Source organism: Haematobia irritans, chromosome 1 (assembly GCF_050003625.1).
Source record: "Haematobia irritans isolate KBUSLIRL chromosome 1, ASM5000362v1, whole genome shotgun sequence".
In the NCBI taxonomy this organism is placed as follows: Eukaryota; Metazoa; Arthropoda; class Insecta; order Diptera; family Muscidae; genus Haematobia; species Haematobia irritans.
This window is the reverse complement of record NC_134397.1, coordinates 187,554,285-187,571,356: the sequence shown is the minus strand read 5'-3', so window position 1 is coordinate 187,571,356 and position 17,072 is coordinate 187,554,285. Positions and strand designations below refer to the sequence as shown.

Sequence of the window (17,072 nt, the reverse complement as noted above, 5' to 3'; positions counted from 1 at the left end):
ATGCGTAGCTTCATTGTCCTGTGTGTAGTGGCAGTTGCCTGTGCCGATAAATTGGGCTATAACTATCAACCAGTGGGTCATTCGGACTCTGGATTATCGTTTACTCCTGGTGATAGCTCATTTGGAGGATCGGCTTCTGGCAATAGCCCTTCGCATGATGCTGGTCACAATTCCTACGATTCTGGTATTAGTTCATATGATGCCCAAGGCTCCAGTGGTTCACCCTCATTCAATGCCCAAAGTGAATTACAAAAGGAATTTTTCACTTTTTCGGCTAACGATGAAGATTTCAATGATCCTGCTGCTTCTAATGATTTTGCCAATGCTGTGAAACAAGGCCTACGTGTCGTTTTCATCAAGGGACCCGAAAGCAATGGTTTAGAGGATGCTGCCTTGGCTTTGGCCAAGAATGCTGCCGATCAACAAACTGCCATCTATGTCCTCAACAAGCAAACTGATCTCTCCGAATTGGCCAACAAATTGAATACCCTCAACAAGGACAGCGATAATAAACCCGAAGTTCATTTTGTGAAATATCGCACATCAGAGGATGCGGATAATGCCCAGAAAGCAATTCAAGGTCAATATGATGCTTTGGGTGGTCAATCGCAAAATATTAATGGTGGCGTAGCTCCCGTCCTTAATTTTGCTTCACAAGCTCCAATTGTTGCTGCTCCCTCTGTTTCAACTCCTGGCGCAAGCTATTTACCCTCATCGGTATTCCGTCGTCTTCGTGCTTAAAGCTCATTAAGTTGGAGATAGTCTAATTGATGTTACTTAAGTAGGTTAATAAAATTGTTATTGATTTAAAACAAAAATGTCATCATTTCGAAGGCTAGTTACAATAGACCATAAATGGGAAAAATGTATGATGCTTGGGAAACAAAGCTAGAAATCATTGTAAAAAAAATAGAAATGTTTTTTTGATCCGGAAGTGGTGGGAAATTTGCTTCAGAAGTAATGAATTTTCACAAAGAGGAAGACCTTTTTTTTATGTCTCCTTTCCACCGATTTCGCATTAGTTCATCAGATGTGATGCTATTTCAGTACTTCGGATAACAATTTAAACAAGTATATACGGCCGTAAGTTCGTCCAGGCCGAATCCTATGTACCCTCCACCATGGATTGCGCAGAAACTTCTACTAAAAACGGTCATCCAGAATTAAAATACTTGGGTTGCGGCCGATGGCAAAGGATCTTAAATCTTCCTAACAACAACTCCTAAATTGTAAGTTAGTCCATACGGGTATATATTGTAGAAATATATACGAGTATATTATAGAAATAAAATTTAAAAAAATATTTCTAATGAACTAAAATTTTGGTAGATTAGTTCTCGCGATGTGGACCAATTTTTGTGTCATTGGCCATCGGCTATATATAACTATTGACTGATTTCGACCAATTTTTGCATGGGTGCTAGCGGCCATATACAATCGCAATGTACTAAATTTCAACCGAATCCGATGAATTTTGCTCCTCCAAGAGCTTCCGGAGTTCAAATCTGGGGATCGGTTTATATGGGGGCTATGCATAATTATGGACCGACATGGACCAATTTTAGCATGGTTTTAGAGACCATATACTAACACCACGTACCAAATTTCAACCACATCAGATGAATTTTGCTCCTCCAAGAGGTTCCGGAGGTCAAATCTGGGGATCGGTTTATATGCGGGCTATATATAATTATGGACCAATATGGACCAAGTTTAGCATGGTTTTTAGAGACCATATACTAGGATAGGTTAGGTTAGGTGGCAGCCCGATGTATCAGGCTCACTTAGACTATTCAGTCCATTGTTATGCCACATTGGTGAACTTCTCTCTTATCACTGAGTGCTGCGCGATTCCATGTTAAGCTCAATGACAAGAGACCTCCTTTTTATAGCCGAGTCCGAACGGCGTTCCACATTGCAGTGAAACCACTTAGAGAAGCCTTGAAACCCTTAGAAATGTCACCAGCATTACTGAGGCGGGATAATACACCGCTGAAAAACTTTTTGGTGCTCGGTCGAACAGGAATCGAACCCACGACCTTGTGTATGCAAGGCGGGCATGTTAACCGGTCTTTAACAAACATGCAAAAATTGGTCCACATCGGTCCATAATTATATATAGCCCCCATATAAACCGTTCCCCAGATTTGATCTCCGGAGCCTCTTGGAGAAGCAAAATTCATCCGATCCGGTTGAAATTTGGAACTTGGTGTTAGTATATGGCCGCTAATAACCATGCCATATCGGTCTATAGTTATATATAGCCGATCCCCAACCACACAATAATTGGTCCATAATCATGGTTGCCACTCGAGCCAAAAATAACCTACCAAAATTTTATTTCTATAGAAAATTTTGTCAAAATTTTATTTCTATAGAAATTTTTGTCAAAATTTTTGTTCTATAGAAAAATTTTTCAAAATTTTATTTCTAAAAAAAAATTGTCAAACTTAATTATATACGTATTTAATAGGCCTTTTTTAGTTTAATATATACCACGTATGGACTACCTTGTAATTTAGAAGACGGTGTTAGGAAGTTTTAAGATACCTTGCCATCGGCAAGTGTTACCGTAACCCAAGTAATTCGATTGTGGATGACAGTTTTGAGTAGAAGTTTCTACGCAATCCATGGTGGAGACTACATAAGCTTCGGCCTGGCTGAACTTACGGCCGTATATACATGTTGTAATTTAATTAAAGGGTACTTAGTTTTATTAGTTATGCTGTGGTATCACAATGGACTGAATAGTCTAAGTGAGCTTGATACATCGGGCTGCCACATAACCTATGCCGTTGAAAAAAAAGATTTTTTTTGGCTCTTAAATATTTTTCATAATTTTCCACAATATTAATTGCCCTTACTTTGTTTCATATCCGGTAAAATTCAGAAAATTGTAATTTTCTCTTCGAAAGCTGCATAAAATAAAAAATTCTGTGCAATGAAAATTAAGTCCATATCCAGAAGAGCATTTTTAATGTGATTGCTTAAGAATAATTTCCAAATCACTTTCTGGGTAATTACCAAACAAATAACTTGAAACCACAACTTTGTATAGAATCCACCCAAGAAGTTCTCTTTTTAAGTTCATTAAAAACGCAAAATAATTTTTTAAAGAAAAGTCAACAATAACTTTATTAACCTACAGAATTAATAACAATAGATTTTAGAATGCGCTAGTCATCCCAAAACAACAGTGACTTAGAAACGGAAACGACGGAACACTGATGATGGCAAATAGCTGGCTCCGGGAGCGGATACTGAGGGAGCAGCAATGGGAGCACGGGAAGCAAAGTTGAGAACAGGTGCAACACCACCATTGATGCTTTGTGATTGACCTCCCAAAGCGTCATATTGACCTTGGATAGCCTTCTGGGCATTGTTGGCATCCTCAGCAGTGCGGTATTTGACAAAGTGGACTTCGGGTTTGTTGTTGCTGCCACTGTTGATCGAGTTCAATTTGTTGGCCAAATCGGCAAGATCGGTTTGTTTGTTGAGGACATAGATGGCAGTCTGTTGGCTGGCAGCTTGTTTGGCCAAAGCCAAAGCAGCATTTTCCAAGGCATTGTTTTCGGGGCCCTTGATGAAGACAACACGGAGACCTTGTTTCAAGCTATTGGCAGCTTGGCTATCGGCATTGGGATCAATGAAATCTTCTTCGTTGGCAGTGAAAGTGAAGAATTCCTTTTCGAATTCACCACCAGCTGGACCTTGACTATCATAAGAGCTGGCACCGGAATCATAGGAATCGCCAGAACCAACACCAGTATCGAAAGCAGGACCACTGGCTGCAGATGAAGAACCACTACCCGGTGTAAATGATAATCCAGAATCGGAATGACCCACTGGTTGATAGTTGTAACCCAATTTATCGGCACAAGCCACAGCCACCAGACACAGGACAATAAAGGCACGCATTTTGAGGTTTTGAAATGAAATTCCAAATTTTGGTTTTTGATTGAAAGAATGTTTAATTCTGTATGATATCTCAGTCATCGACGTAAGTCTTTTATATGATGTCTTGATTAGTACGATATTGGGTTAGGAAGTAATTATTCGAGTAAAAATATTTTCTTATGCCTATATCGAGCGAGATTAACACATTTTTAGTGCTTTTGAATAAATAAAATTATATGGAAATATGTATGCCCCTATCGATTTTGCATGATTGTAAATTCATAATTTTGTGTCCGTGTGTGTTAGGCTTAGCAGAAACCAAACAAAAAGCGGCAAATTTTTATTCGTCAAATTTTTGTTAAGGCAAAATTCCAAGCAAAAACAAACAAATGGGAGATTTCTTAATTTGGCCTCCTGATGGTTTTATTAAATTGTCACAGAGCCCTCATCAACATCTCTACGGTACTTATTTAGGTGTAAAATAAAAACCAAAGCGTTATTAAATTATTTTTTTATGACTTTGCAGAAGATGCCTTCATATACGCACCAAATTTATCCAAGACTTGAATATGTGTTTGATTAACAAAGCAGCCAAGAAGAAGTTGTATTGAAGAGTGTAAGTGCTTTTCAATATTTGCTAGTAATTTAGTGTGGTCATATACCTCTCAATCTAGGAGACTCTGTGGAAAGATCCTCCGACCCGAAATTTCGGACCTACAAAGTTTTCTTTTATTGGTAAAGTTGTTCTTTTTAACAGCACATACATATTTGTTTATGGTAACAGTTACCACCAACAACATTAAAAACAAAAGACAATTTCGTTGTTCTAAAATTTCATTTCGCCGAAAAGAAATTTTTGTGTGCAAGCAATTTCTTTCAAAACACCTCTCCATAAATGAACATTATTTTGAAGGTTTTTGCTACAAATGAGTTGCGATTAACAAGTATATACACGCAAAAAGTTTGAAAAACGTGTACCGAAAACGTTTTTCTTTTGTTAGGGTTTTTTGAATTTCTACGAAAATTTTAATCTTTTATCACCAAAAAAATTCGTTTGTTACAAAATTTTTATTTTTTCAATAAAAAATTTATTTTTGAACCAACTACACAGCCCGTTTCGTTTATATCAAGCACTGTTCTTTTCTGTCTTTAGGTCTTTAATAAGACATATTTGACATTTTTATACCCACCACCATAGAATGGTGATGGGGTATAATCAACATCGGCCCTTGATATTTTAACCACCCATTACTTTGTTTGTATTACAGAACAAGTATATATGTTACAACAGTAAGTTCGGCCGGGCCACCATGAATCAAATATAATAGTTTACTTTGAAAACTCTTCGTCGTAGCGGGTTACTTGATAATATATAGAATTTTGGGGGGTTTGATGACAAATCTTCTCCCAAGCAAATCAGTTCAACCAGTACGCTTCCCGAAGAAAAAATTTTAAGATTCTACCTATGAAGACCAGATCAGATTCTGGATTTATGAGAACCAATTTTGTTTGAGGTTTACACGCAAAAAAATAATTCTTTCCTCTCAAACGAAATTTTAGACAAACAAAGTTCGTTTCTCATTTGCTTTTCGCTGTAAGGAAGTGTATTTGGAAGAAAAGTATATACTTTTTGTGATAAACGTTTATTCTTTTCCAGGATGTAAAAACAATTTCATAAAGACAAACTCAAAAAAACAAAAAAAAAAAACAATTTTTCTTGCTAGTTGCATTGCCCTCACATCTTTCTCACATCAACGAGGTTTTTTTTGTTCTTAACACCTTTTCCTGTAATACCAACAATGTAGAAGAAATTATACGATTTTCTAAATTTTAAAAATTTTTTTACCTTTCGCCTGGACGGAGAATCGAACCGCGGACCATGCACTTTGTAAGCCAACACACTAACCACTGAGCTATGTACCTGTTATGGTCATCAATAGATAAATATCCATATAAGTTATATTTATATAGCATAGCTTGCGGCGCCCACGAACCGAATAAACAAAGTTTATTTAACAGAAACAAACATTTAGTTTGTCACCGTGGAGCAGTGGTTGCTACGTCCGACTTGCGTGCCAAGGGTCGTGGGTTCGAGCCCTGCTTCGACCAAAGTTTTTTTTTGTTTTTTTTTTTTTACATATATTCCACATATGTTCGGAAGATTCCGAAAAAATGTTCAACATTACATTGTACTACATTAAATTTTGAACTGTAAAATGTGTCTTATTAAAGACCTAAATTCAGAAAAGAACAGTGTTTGATATAAACGAAATGGACTGTGTTGTTGTTTCAAAAATAACTTTTTTTTATTAAAAAAAATAAAAATTTTGTAACAAAAGAATTTTTTTGGTGATAAAAGTTTAAAATTTTCGAAGCAATTCAAAAAACTCTAACAAAAGAAAAACGTTTTCGGTACACGTTTTCCAAATGTTTTTTTTTTCTTTGCGTGTAGAGAAATCATAAACATATCGTATATATGATGAAATAAGTCCTTGATTTTAATTCTTAAATCTTTAGATTTTTTCCGCCATTATTTAAATGAATACGATGAGTAAAATCAGGAAATTTTACTTTCAGTTTTAAGCAATTTACAGGATCAGTGCGTCTGCTATACCCCGAAAGAAGTGTTTTGTTTTCTGAGGAACGAAATTTTAGACAAGCAAAGTTTTCTTTTGACACAAATTTTAGAAACAATCGTTGAATCGCTTACCAAAAATTCGGATTAGTTAGGCCATACTAAACATGGGGCGACACACACCATATTCGGCTGACCTATTTGTGGTCAGCCGGATTCCAGAAGTCCTAGAAATAAATTCGGGAGTTGGGTCTATATGGGGGCTATACCAAAACATGAACCCATACTCACCACCTCTTAATGTTCCTCAAATACCTCTAGAATTCCATTTTCAGACGAATTGGCTGAAAACTACGAATTCTGGAAGCCAAAGAAGTAAAGTCGGGAAATCGGGAAATCGGTCTATATGGGGGCTATACCAAAATATGGACCAATAGGCACTATTTGTGACACACCTATTTGTGATCTTAAAATACCTCTAGATTTTCAATTTCAAGCAAATCGGCTAGAAAATATAGTCTCTAGATGCCCAAGGGGTAAAATCGAGAGATCGGTCTATATGGGGGTTATACCAAAAAATGGACCTATACACCATACAATTTCGGCACACAAATTTGAGGTCCCAAAATACTCTAGACTTCTAATTTCAGGCAAATCGGGTAATAAATACAGTTTAGAGAAGCCCAAGAAGCAAAATCGGGAGATCGGTCTATATGGGAGCTATACCAAAACATGGACCGATACGTACCATTTTCGACACACCTCTTTATGGTCGTAAAATACCTCTAGATTTTCAATTTCAGGCAAATTGGATAAAAACTACGGTTTTTATAAGCCCAAGACCCCAAATCGGGAAATCGGTTTATTATGGGGGCTATATCAAAATTTGGACCGACAATAGGACAATGTGTTTGAGTTCTCTAAACATAATAATTCCACGATCTAAAATAAAGCTAGATTGGCTTTAGTGAAATAGATGCCCAGCAAAAAAAGCGTCACCAAAAAAGTAGTGAAAATATTATTTTTGGATTCGGAATAGCGTTCGTCCTTGTGCCCAAAAAACTCCCTGTACCCAATTTCATCAAAATCGGTTAATAATTGCGACCGGAATCCTGTGAACAACAAATACATGGACAGACGGGCGGACGGACGGACACCAAGCGCTAGATCGACTCAGGAGGTGATTCTGAGTCGATCGGTATATATTTTATGGGGTCTAAAATCAATATTTCTGGTAGGCACATTTTTTGGCCGATCAAACTTATTATACCCTGACCACTATGTGGTTTAGGGTATAATAAAAATAAAAACGATGTACAACGTTTAAAAAAATATATATTTTTAGAAAAATATTTAATAAACAAATTGCCGCTAGTGAGATTTGATTTAATTTTTCCATTCATAATAATAAAGAACATCTCAGGAATTAGTTAAAATGTCATGCCGTGGTGTCATATTAGGTTCATGTCACAAACATTTCAAAACACGTTTTGATGCATCCTGTTCAATGGCGTTTGTGGCTGAGTGTGCTAAGGTGTTCTGTTATGGTGCCAACAGATCCAGGTTCAATCCCCGGTGGAAGCGAAGTTTTTCAATTTGTAAAAATTAGATAATAAGATAATAAAAGTGTAACAAAAATACTGATAAAAATAAAAAGTGTTATTGGGCAAAAATTTTTTTTAAATTTCTTAAACCAAATGAACTTCCAAGGCCCAGTTTCTAAAGCAATGCAAAGGATCCAAAAATGAAGAACTTCCGTCCTATGACAAGCCCATGTAAAATTCATTGAAGATGATCCAAGTTTGCATTATTTCCGGATTACAAATTGGGGATACAAACTACATTTTTGGAAGCTCTTTTTTTGCTGGGAAATCGGGAGATCAGGCCATACCATGGACCAAAACCCACCATATTCGGCACACTTATTTACGAACCCCAAATACCTCTAGATTTCACATTTGAGGCAAATTAAATAAAAACTACGGTTTCTAGAAGCTAATGAAGTAAAATCGGGAGGTCGGTCTATATGGGCGCTATTATAAATTATTATATTGATTAAAAAGCTCTGAAGCTCTTTGTTTTCTGGGTATAATATAACGAGGCTAAAAAGTTCCAAAATTTCAAGACTAATTCGTTTATTTTGTTCTCCATTAAAAAGCTTTGATTAAAACTTATTACTGATAGAATTTTAAGGCAATACCAATGGTATTTATCTATTATCATTGAAACATTCTAGTTTTAAGTTTGTTGTTATTTATTTTTTTTTTTTTTTTTTCAATTAAAAACAAAAATCACAAAACGACCTACGAAAAATTGAACGTCAAAAAATCATTAGTTAAATAATTTAATAATCACTCAATTTTATTTATTTTTTTTTTTTCAAATTAACTCTCATAACAATTTCTCATCTAAGATCGTCATAGTGCAACTCTTAAGCTGAAGATAATTTATTTGGTTTTAAGCTTTGGCTCCAAAGTAAAACGGTGGTGGTAGGGATATTACCAAAAAAGAAAAATACAAAGTAGCACGATAAATACATGATTTTATCAGTGTTTAGCTTTTGTGGTTTCCGATCTTCGTTCGCACAGTGTGTTGACAGATGCGGAACAGTTGATGTTAAAAGCATTAGCTTTGATCTTTCCAAAACAAAAAGAGCTAATTAATGACTATTCACTTTGACCGTGCTGGTGAATGTGCCAAGCCAGCAAACGGTATTGATAACGAAAGTGAAAAACAATCATGACTCTTTATTTGGCCTCAAGATGCCGCCGCACAGTGGGACTGAACGTATACAAAAAACAAGGCTGCAAGCACGACTCTCTACACTGAAAAAAAGCATGCCCGGTTCCATAATTTTGTCGTTACTTTAGCAATTTTGGTATTGATTCCGAGCCAAAGAAACAAAGAATAAAAGTATGGATGCTTTTAAGACACAATTATCTTTTAAATTTGGATTTTGTGTACTTGCTTCTAGGAAGCAAATTTTAATTTTTCGCTTTTTCAGCTTTTTTTCTTCATATGCCATCAAAATCTCTTATTTATTTTCCAAATTCAGACTCGACTTCCAGTAGAATTTATGCTATGTTTCAAGTAAAAAACGTCTTTAAAATAAAGTGTTGAGAAACATGTCCTATATTTAAACGATTTTTTGCTTTGTAGTCAAGATGCAAAAAGGCAACAAATTTAAAGACAATTTCATTAATTTTAAAGAATTTTTCTGAATTATTGAAGTCAAGTTGACCTTACCCCAAAAAAAATTTCTTTCATGTTATGACACCCATTTTTAAGTCAAATCGCTTAATTATAAAGACAATACGACCTCATTGAAAACTTTATCGACTTTTGGATAAGGAAATAATCTTTATATTATAGAAATGTGTCTTCTATGCTAAGCAAAATTTGCATTCGTTTTTTTAAGGACATGAAATTTTTGGCTTCATGACAATATATTTTTCAGTGTATCATGATTGCCACAGTTGGTAGAATTCTACCAAAAATGGTAGATTGTTTACTGTTTGGTAGACCTTTAAAACTAAGAGGTAATTCGTAAATAAAACAAGTAAGGAAAATCTAAAGTCGGGCGGGGCCGACTATATTATACCCTGCACCACTTTGTAGATCTAAATTTTCGATACCATATCACATCCGTCAAATGTGTTGGGTGCTATATATAAAGGTTTGTGCCAAATACATACATTTAAATATCACTCGATCTGGACAGACTTTGGTAGCCTTCTACAAAATATATAGACTCAAAATTTAAGTCGGCTAATGCACTAGGGTGGAACACAATGTTAGTAAAATAATATGGGAAACATTTAAATCTGAAGCAATTTTAAGGAAACTTTGCAAAAAGTTTATTTATGATTTATCGCTCGATATATATGTATTAGAAGTTTAGGAAATTTAGAGTCATTTTTACAACCGCTCGACTAAGCAGTGGCGATTTTACAAGGAAAATGTTGGTATTTTGACCATTTTTATCACAATCAGAAAAACATATATATGGGAGCTATATCTAAATCTGAACCGATTTCAACCAAACATAGCTACAATGCCAATTCTACTCCCTGTGCAAAATTTCAACTAAATCGGAGTTATAAATTGGCCTCTGTGGTCATATGAGTGTAAATCGGGCGAAAGCTATATATGGGAGCTATATCTAAATCTGAACCGATTTCAACCAAATTTGGCACGCATAGCTACAATGATAATTCTACTTCCTGTGCAAAATTTCAACTAAATCGGTGTAAAAAATGACCTCTGTGGTCATATGAGTGTAAATCGGGCGAAAGCTATATATGGGAGCTATATCTAAATCTGAACCGATTTCAACCAAATTTGCCACGCATAGCTACAATGCTAATTCTACTCCCTGTGCAAAATTACAATTAAATCAGAGTAAAAGATTGGCAACTGTGGTCATATGAGTGCAAATCGGGCGAAAGCTATATATGGGAGATATATCTAAATCTGAACCGATTTCAACCAAATTTGGCACACATAGCTACAATGCTAATTCAACTCCCTGTGCAAAACTTCAACTAAATCGGTGTAAAAAATTGACCTCTGTGGTCATATGAGTGTAAATCGGGCGAAAGCTATATATGGGAGCTATATCTAAATCTGAACCGATTTCAACCAAATTTGGCACGCATAGCTACAATGCTAATCCCTGTGAAAAATTTCAATTAAATCGGAGTAAAAGATTGGCCACTGTGGTCATATGAGTGTAAATCGGGCGAACGATATATCTAAATCTGAACCGATTTCAATAAAATTTGGCACACATGGCTACACTACTAATTGTACTCCTAGTGCAAAATTTCAACCAAATTGGGGTAAAACTCTGACTTCTGGGACCGTATTATTCCATATCGGGCGAAAGATATATATGGGAGCTATATCTAATTCTGAACCGATTTCAATAAAATTTGGCACACTTGACTAGAGTACTAATTGTTCTTGTGCAAAATTTTAAGCAAATGAGGGTAAAACTCTGGGGCTTCTGGAGCCATATAAGTCCATATCGGGCGAAATATATATATGGGAGCTATATCTAAATCTAAACCGATTTCTTCCAAAATCAATAGGATCTTCTGAGCTAAAACACATACTTGGACCAAATTTGAAGTCGATTGGACTAAAACTGCGACTTAGACTTTGATTACAAAAATGTGTTCACAGACAGACGGATATGGCTATACCGACTCAGGAGCCCACCCTGAGCATTTTTGCCAAAGACACCATGTGTCTATCTCGTCCCCTTCTGGGTGTTGCAAACATATGCACTAACTTATAATACCCTGTTCCACAGTGTGGCGCAGGGTATAATTAAAGCTATCATGATTGCCACAGTTGGTAGAATTCTACCAAAAATGGTAGATTGTTTACTGTTTGGTAGACCTCTCCAACTAAGATGTAATTCATAAATAAAATTAAAGTTTTGACAAAATTTTCTATAGAAATAAAATTTTGACTAAATTTTCTATAGTAATAAAATTTTGACAAAATTTTCTATAGAAATAAAATTTTGACAAAATTTTCTATAGAGCTAAAATTTTGACAAAATTTTCTATAGAAATAAAATTTTGACAAAATTTTTTATAGAAATAAAATTTTGACTAAATTTTCTATAGAAATAAAATTTTGACAACATTTTCTATAGAACTAAAATTTTGGCAAAATTTTCTATAGAAATAAAATTTTGACAACATTTTCTATAGAAATAAAACTTTGACAAAAAATTTCTATAGAAATAAAATTATGACAAAATTTTCTACAGAAATAAAATTTAACAAAATTTTCTATAGAAAAAAATTTTTGCAAATTTTTCTATAGAAATAAAATTTTGGAAAAATTTTCTATAGAAATAAAATTTTGATTTTTTACTGTTTGGTAGATTGGAGGAATTTTTAATAGTTCTTTAGATTTGGCATTCATATCTAACTAAAATATAATTCATAAATAAAATTTAAATTTTAAAATGTTCTATAGAAAGAACATTTTTTATGGAAATAAAATTTTTACAAAAATTTCAATAGAAATAAAATTTTTACAAAATTTTCTATAGAAATAAAATTTTTACAAAATCATCTATAGAAATAAAATTTTGACAAAATTTTCTACATAAATACAATTTTGAAAAAAGTTTCTACAGAAATAAAATTTTCTATAGATATAAAATGTTGAAACATTTTTCTATGGAAATAAAATTTTGCAAAATAATATTTTTTTGTTTGGTAGTTCTTGGTATAATTTTCTCCAAATTTTGGTAGATTAAGTTTAGTTCCAACGTAATTCTCTTTCATATAAAGATACTCATTCTTTAAAATAATGTCAATTTAATTAATAGAAATTTTAAAATCTTTGCTTCAAAAAGAAAAATTGTTTTTCATTAAATTTAGGACACACATTTTTGAAATTTGTGTCCCTCTGCTTGAGTCGTAGGTCTTTGAAGTAGGGCAAATTTTCCTTAAAATAAAGAAACCCATTTTGAATTTAAGGAAACCAACTTCATATCAACATATATATTGAATCTTTAGATTTAAAATAAAAACATTCAAATATAAGCTAAGACTTATTTTAAGGATTTGCATCTTTGGTAATTTTTTTTTTTTTTTTGAATGAAGAAACCCTAGACATAAAGGCACACAGAAAAAACTGAAGCAAAATAAAAATCAATTATTGGCATAATTGAATGAAAAAATTATATCAAATACGATTTTTATTAAGTCAAACATGAAAATAATTGGTTTAATGAAAAACTGGCAAAAATATCAAAATTCACTGGTAATTGAATTCCCAACACATCAATTACTATGTTCAATTGGACCAAGTATAAAATTTATTGATTTAAGTATAATGCGTAATTGCCTGATAAAACTGTTTATGACGTTGCTACGTAACGAAAAATAAATTAATACAAACAATAAAATGTCATTTATTGTTATTATTAAGAATCTTCTTAAGAAAATGGTCGAATTTACCCGCAAATAAACCGTGGTATCGGTACCGCGATTCGAAATGTTAACATTTACAACATTTTTGGGCCACCATATTGTATTTTTATCGCAGGTAAGTACCTTTATCTAAATACCAGTTTTTTTGGTCAAGGGCGTTTTTTGGAAACAACACTGAAAGAATTCTCTTCGTAAAAATGAACATTTTCATTGTGAGTCTAACCTGTGGCGTGTTGGTAGAATTCTTTCTCTCTCTCAAGCACATTCAAGAAATACTCATGTACGTTCACGCAAACAGAACTTTTAAAGACGATTAACGGTTCACAACAATTTTTAGACTCACGAGAATTCTCGTGACTTCGACTATTAGTCGGGATCACGACGAAAGTATCACAGCACAAACTTTTTACTATGGAAAGTTAATTTAATATATTTAGTACATATTTCTACGTTCGTAAAATTTTTAAAATTCGCTGAAAACTTTAAAAAAATATGTAAATGATTTCTTTCGTTGTATAAACTTACACACATCCTGAATTGGGTCGTTTAAAAACTTGCGAATAAGCTTTGGAATATATATACAATTACATTCTTTCTATTTTGTTTTTGCAATTAGTTCGTGTACACGTCAAATTGCCCTATTAATGGATATAAGCCGACTGTCAAAAATATGTGGCCTAGAGGAAAATGTGTTTACTTCGAAAACGGGGATTTCGAGGATTTCTTCCCAGCAACAGAAGGTAAAATCATGAAAAACTTTGAACTATTTTCGAAACTTTGAAATGAATAGATGTTTGTATTACAGAAGAGCAGGATGCCTAAACAAATCGCATATAAATGAGGAAGATTTGGGAAATTCCAGCAGGTGGTACAGATAATTCAAAAATTTTGTGAGTTAGCCTGTTAAATACGTCGTTTATACTGAATATTCTGTATTTTTCTACCAAACATGTACTTCGCTGTATTTTCAATTATACATATTTTCAGAATTTCTTTTTTATAATAAAATGCTTAAAATTTTTTTCAGAGTGTATTTGTATAATTTTCTTAAATTAATATAGATTATATAGTACAAAGATTGTATTGATTAACATCGTAATAAACACAATTACGATAGTAATTGTATAGGTTACAAAATTCTATAAACATTGTACTCAGTTCAATTACGACTGTAATTGAAAACACTATATACTTCAAATACTAATGTATTTGGATTGAGTACTATGTCATTTGAATATTTTGACAAATTCCAATTACATTTATACTCAACGCAAATATTACTTCATTTGAAAATAGTTTTATGACAAGCTTACAATTTGGGTAATTGGATTTACAATTTTCGTCATAAGCTGAAAATCAAATACAAAAATAATTGAATTCACAATTTTTGTATTTGATTCAATTATTCACTTTTTTCTGTGCAGAAAGGTCCCTAAAAAATGTTGTGAAGAAGCCGCATCTTTGGCTGGGAATCAATACCAAAATCCAAAGGGAAGAACTAAATCTTTGGATGCAAGTAAACGTTTTCTGAGTGTATAAGGTTAACACGACTTCATTGAAAAGATTATCCACATTTAGAAAAGGAAAACTTTATGTCGAGGAAATGCATCATCTGTACTAAGCTAAACTCGCATTGTTACCTAATTTGATTTTCTTCGATGAGAAACCATTCTAAATTGAAGCCGTCAGCAGACAATGTACACCTTCGATTGACTACCAGAACTCAAGCGCCGCCGAAGATCGCTCCCCGCTCGTATTCATCGACCATGGTTTCAAAATTAGTGCTGAATATTATCGAGAAAATGTTCTAAAGACAGTGTTGAAGCCCCGGGCTATAGACCATGGACATTACACTCAACTCGCGTTAACCAAGAATGACTTTAGACGGAGGTTCTTCGCTTCATTTCTACCGAACAATGTCCACACTGAAAAATATTTACGTGATATTAAAGATTACGCAACCTAAATTGGTTCATTTTCAATACCATCCGACCTACAACTAATTGTGGCAAGTTTCAAGGCGATAACTTCCTTTGTTTGCTGGAGTAATTTTACAGATGGACGGAAGGACGAAATTTTCTAGATCGACTCAAACTTTCACCACGATCCAGAATATATATATATATATACATACTTTATGGAGTCTGTATGTTACAAATGGAATGATAAAATTCCTTTGGTTTAGGGTATACAAATACTAAAATCAACACCCGACAACAGTAAAAAATATTTTCATATCACCCAAGAACAAAAAGATACAATTCATCGAAATGAATGCGTGAAAGGGGGAGGGGAATGTTAAATGGAAAACATGGTCGTTAAATATAAATTCCTCAAAAATAATTATGACAAGTTTACATCTAAATGGTAAGCTTATCGGAAATTAATATGCAAAATTGCCCATTTAAAGCGTATCGGATAGAAACATCAAAGGCCATCCTAACATGTTTCGGTGCTTCAGCACAATAGAATGGAATTAGAGGTGGCTAGTACTCGATGTTTGTCATCTTCACAGGCGGTACACCAGCTGTTTTATATTTTTAATGGTCATTGCTGCCAGCAAAACCACATTTCTTCGACGACGAGAAAAAAAAACAAACCAACGAAAATGCCAACAAATGTCATTATGATGGGCCATTTAACGATTTGTAGGTGGTTACCCATATCAGATAATCCAGCAGGTTGCTATGGTATGGGGTCTTTATGATCATAATGCATAAACCCTCATATTTTGTTTTCAATGAATAATTCCAGTGAGTGATCATCTCGCCGAAGATAAGAGCCAAATGTAAAGTTTTTAATATAAATAAAAGAGCTTGTCTCTGAGATTGACATAAACAGAATTTGTTTGGAATTCAAGAAGCAAGAATCTGAAAAATAACTGCAAAAATGCGTGCTTTCATTGTAAGTGCCACAGGCCAAGGGAGGATCAAAACAAATGGATTACAATAACTCATTCTATTTTCCCACTCTCTTAGGTATTGTGTTTGGTTGCTGTGGCTTGTGCCGATAAATTGGGCTATGATTACCAACCCGTTGGTCATTCGGACAGTGGATTATCCTTTATGCCCGGTTCTGGATCCAGTGGTGGTGTAAGTGGTGGTAGTGCCGGTGCCTCCTTCGATGTTCCCGCTCCAGCTGCTGAATTCGAAAAGGAATTCTATACATTCTCCGCCGATGATAGTGAATTCGATGATCCCAATGCTTCGGAACGTGCTGCCAACAGTGTGAAACAAGGTCTCCGTGTTGTTTTCATTAAGGGTCCCGAAAACAAGGGTCTTGAAGATGCTGCCTTGGCTTTGGCCAAATCTGCTTCTCAACAACAGACCGCCATCTATGTCCTCAACAAACAAGCCGATATTGGAGATTTGGCCAACAAACTCAATGCCATCAACAGCGGCAGCAACAACAAACCTGAAGTCCACTTTGTCAAATACCGCACTGCTGAGGATGCTGCCAATGCCCAACGTACCATCCAGGGACAATACGATTCATTGGGAGGCAAATCTCAAAGCATTAATGGTGGTGTTGCTCCTGTCCTCAACTTTGCTTCTCAAGCTCCCGCCCGTGCTGCCCCAGCTCCTCAGTCACCCCAAAACGCTTACTTGCCTTCATTATTGTTCCGTTTCCGTCATTAA

The 17,072-nt window shown here is 34.4% G+C and overlaps 3 protein-coding genes across 3 annotated transcripts; 2 read left to right on the top strand and 1 right to left on the bottom strand.

The window, feature by feature from the left end:
• Nucleotides 1-741, top strand: LOC142242970 (uncharacterized). Its single transcript, XM_075314433.1, has one exon. The coding sequence runs from the start codon at nt 1-3 to the stop codon at nt 739-741; it is 741 nt and encodes a 246-aa protein (XP_075170548.1).
• A 2,460-nt stretch (nt 742-3,201) lies between these two features.
• On the bottom strand, nt 3,202-3,918 carry LOC142242969 (uncharacterized). The gene has a single exon (XM_075314432.1). The coding sequence runs from the start codon at nt 3,916-3,918 to the stop codon at nt 3,202-3,204; it is 717 nt and encodes a 238-aa protein (XP_075170547.1).
• Nucleotides 3,919-16,323: 12,405 nt separating this feature from the next.
• On the top strand, nt 16,324-17,072 carry LOC142242967 (uncharacterized). The gene is made up of 2 exons (XM_075314431.1): nt 16,324-16,338; nt 16,413-17,072. Exons 1-2 carry the CDS (start codon nt 16,324-16,326, stop codon nt 17,070-17,072), a joined length of 675 nt encoding a protein of 224 aa, XP_075170546.1.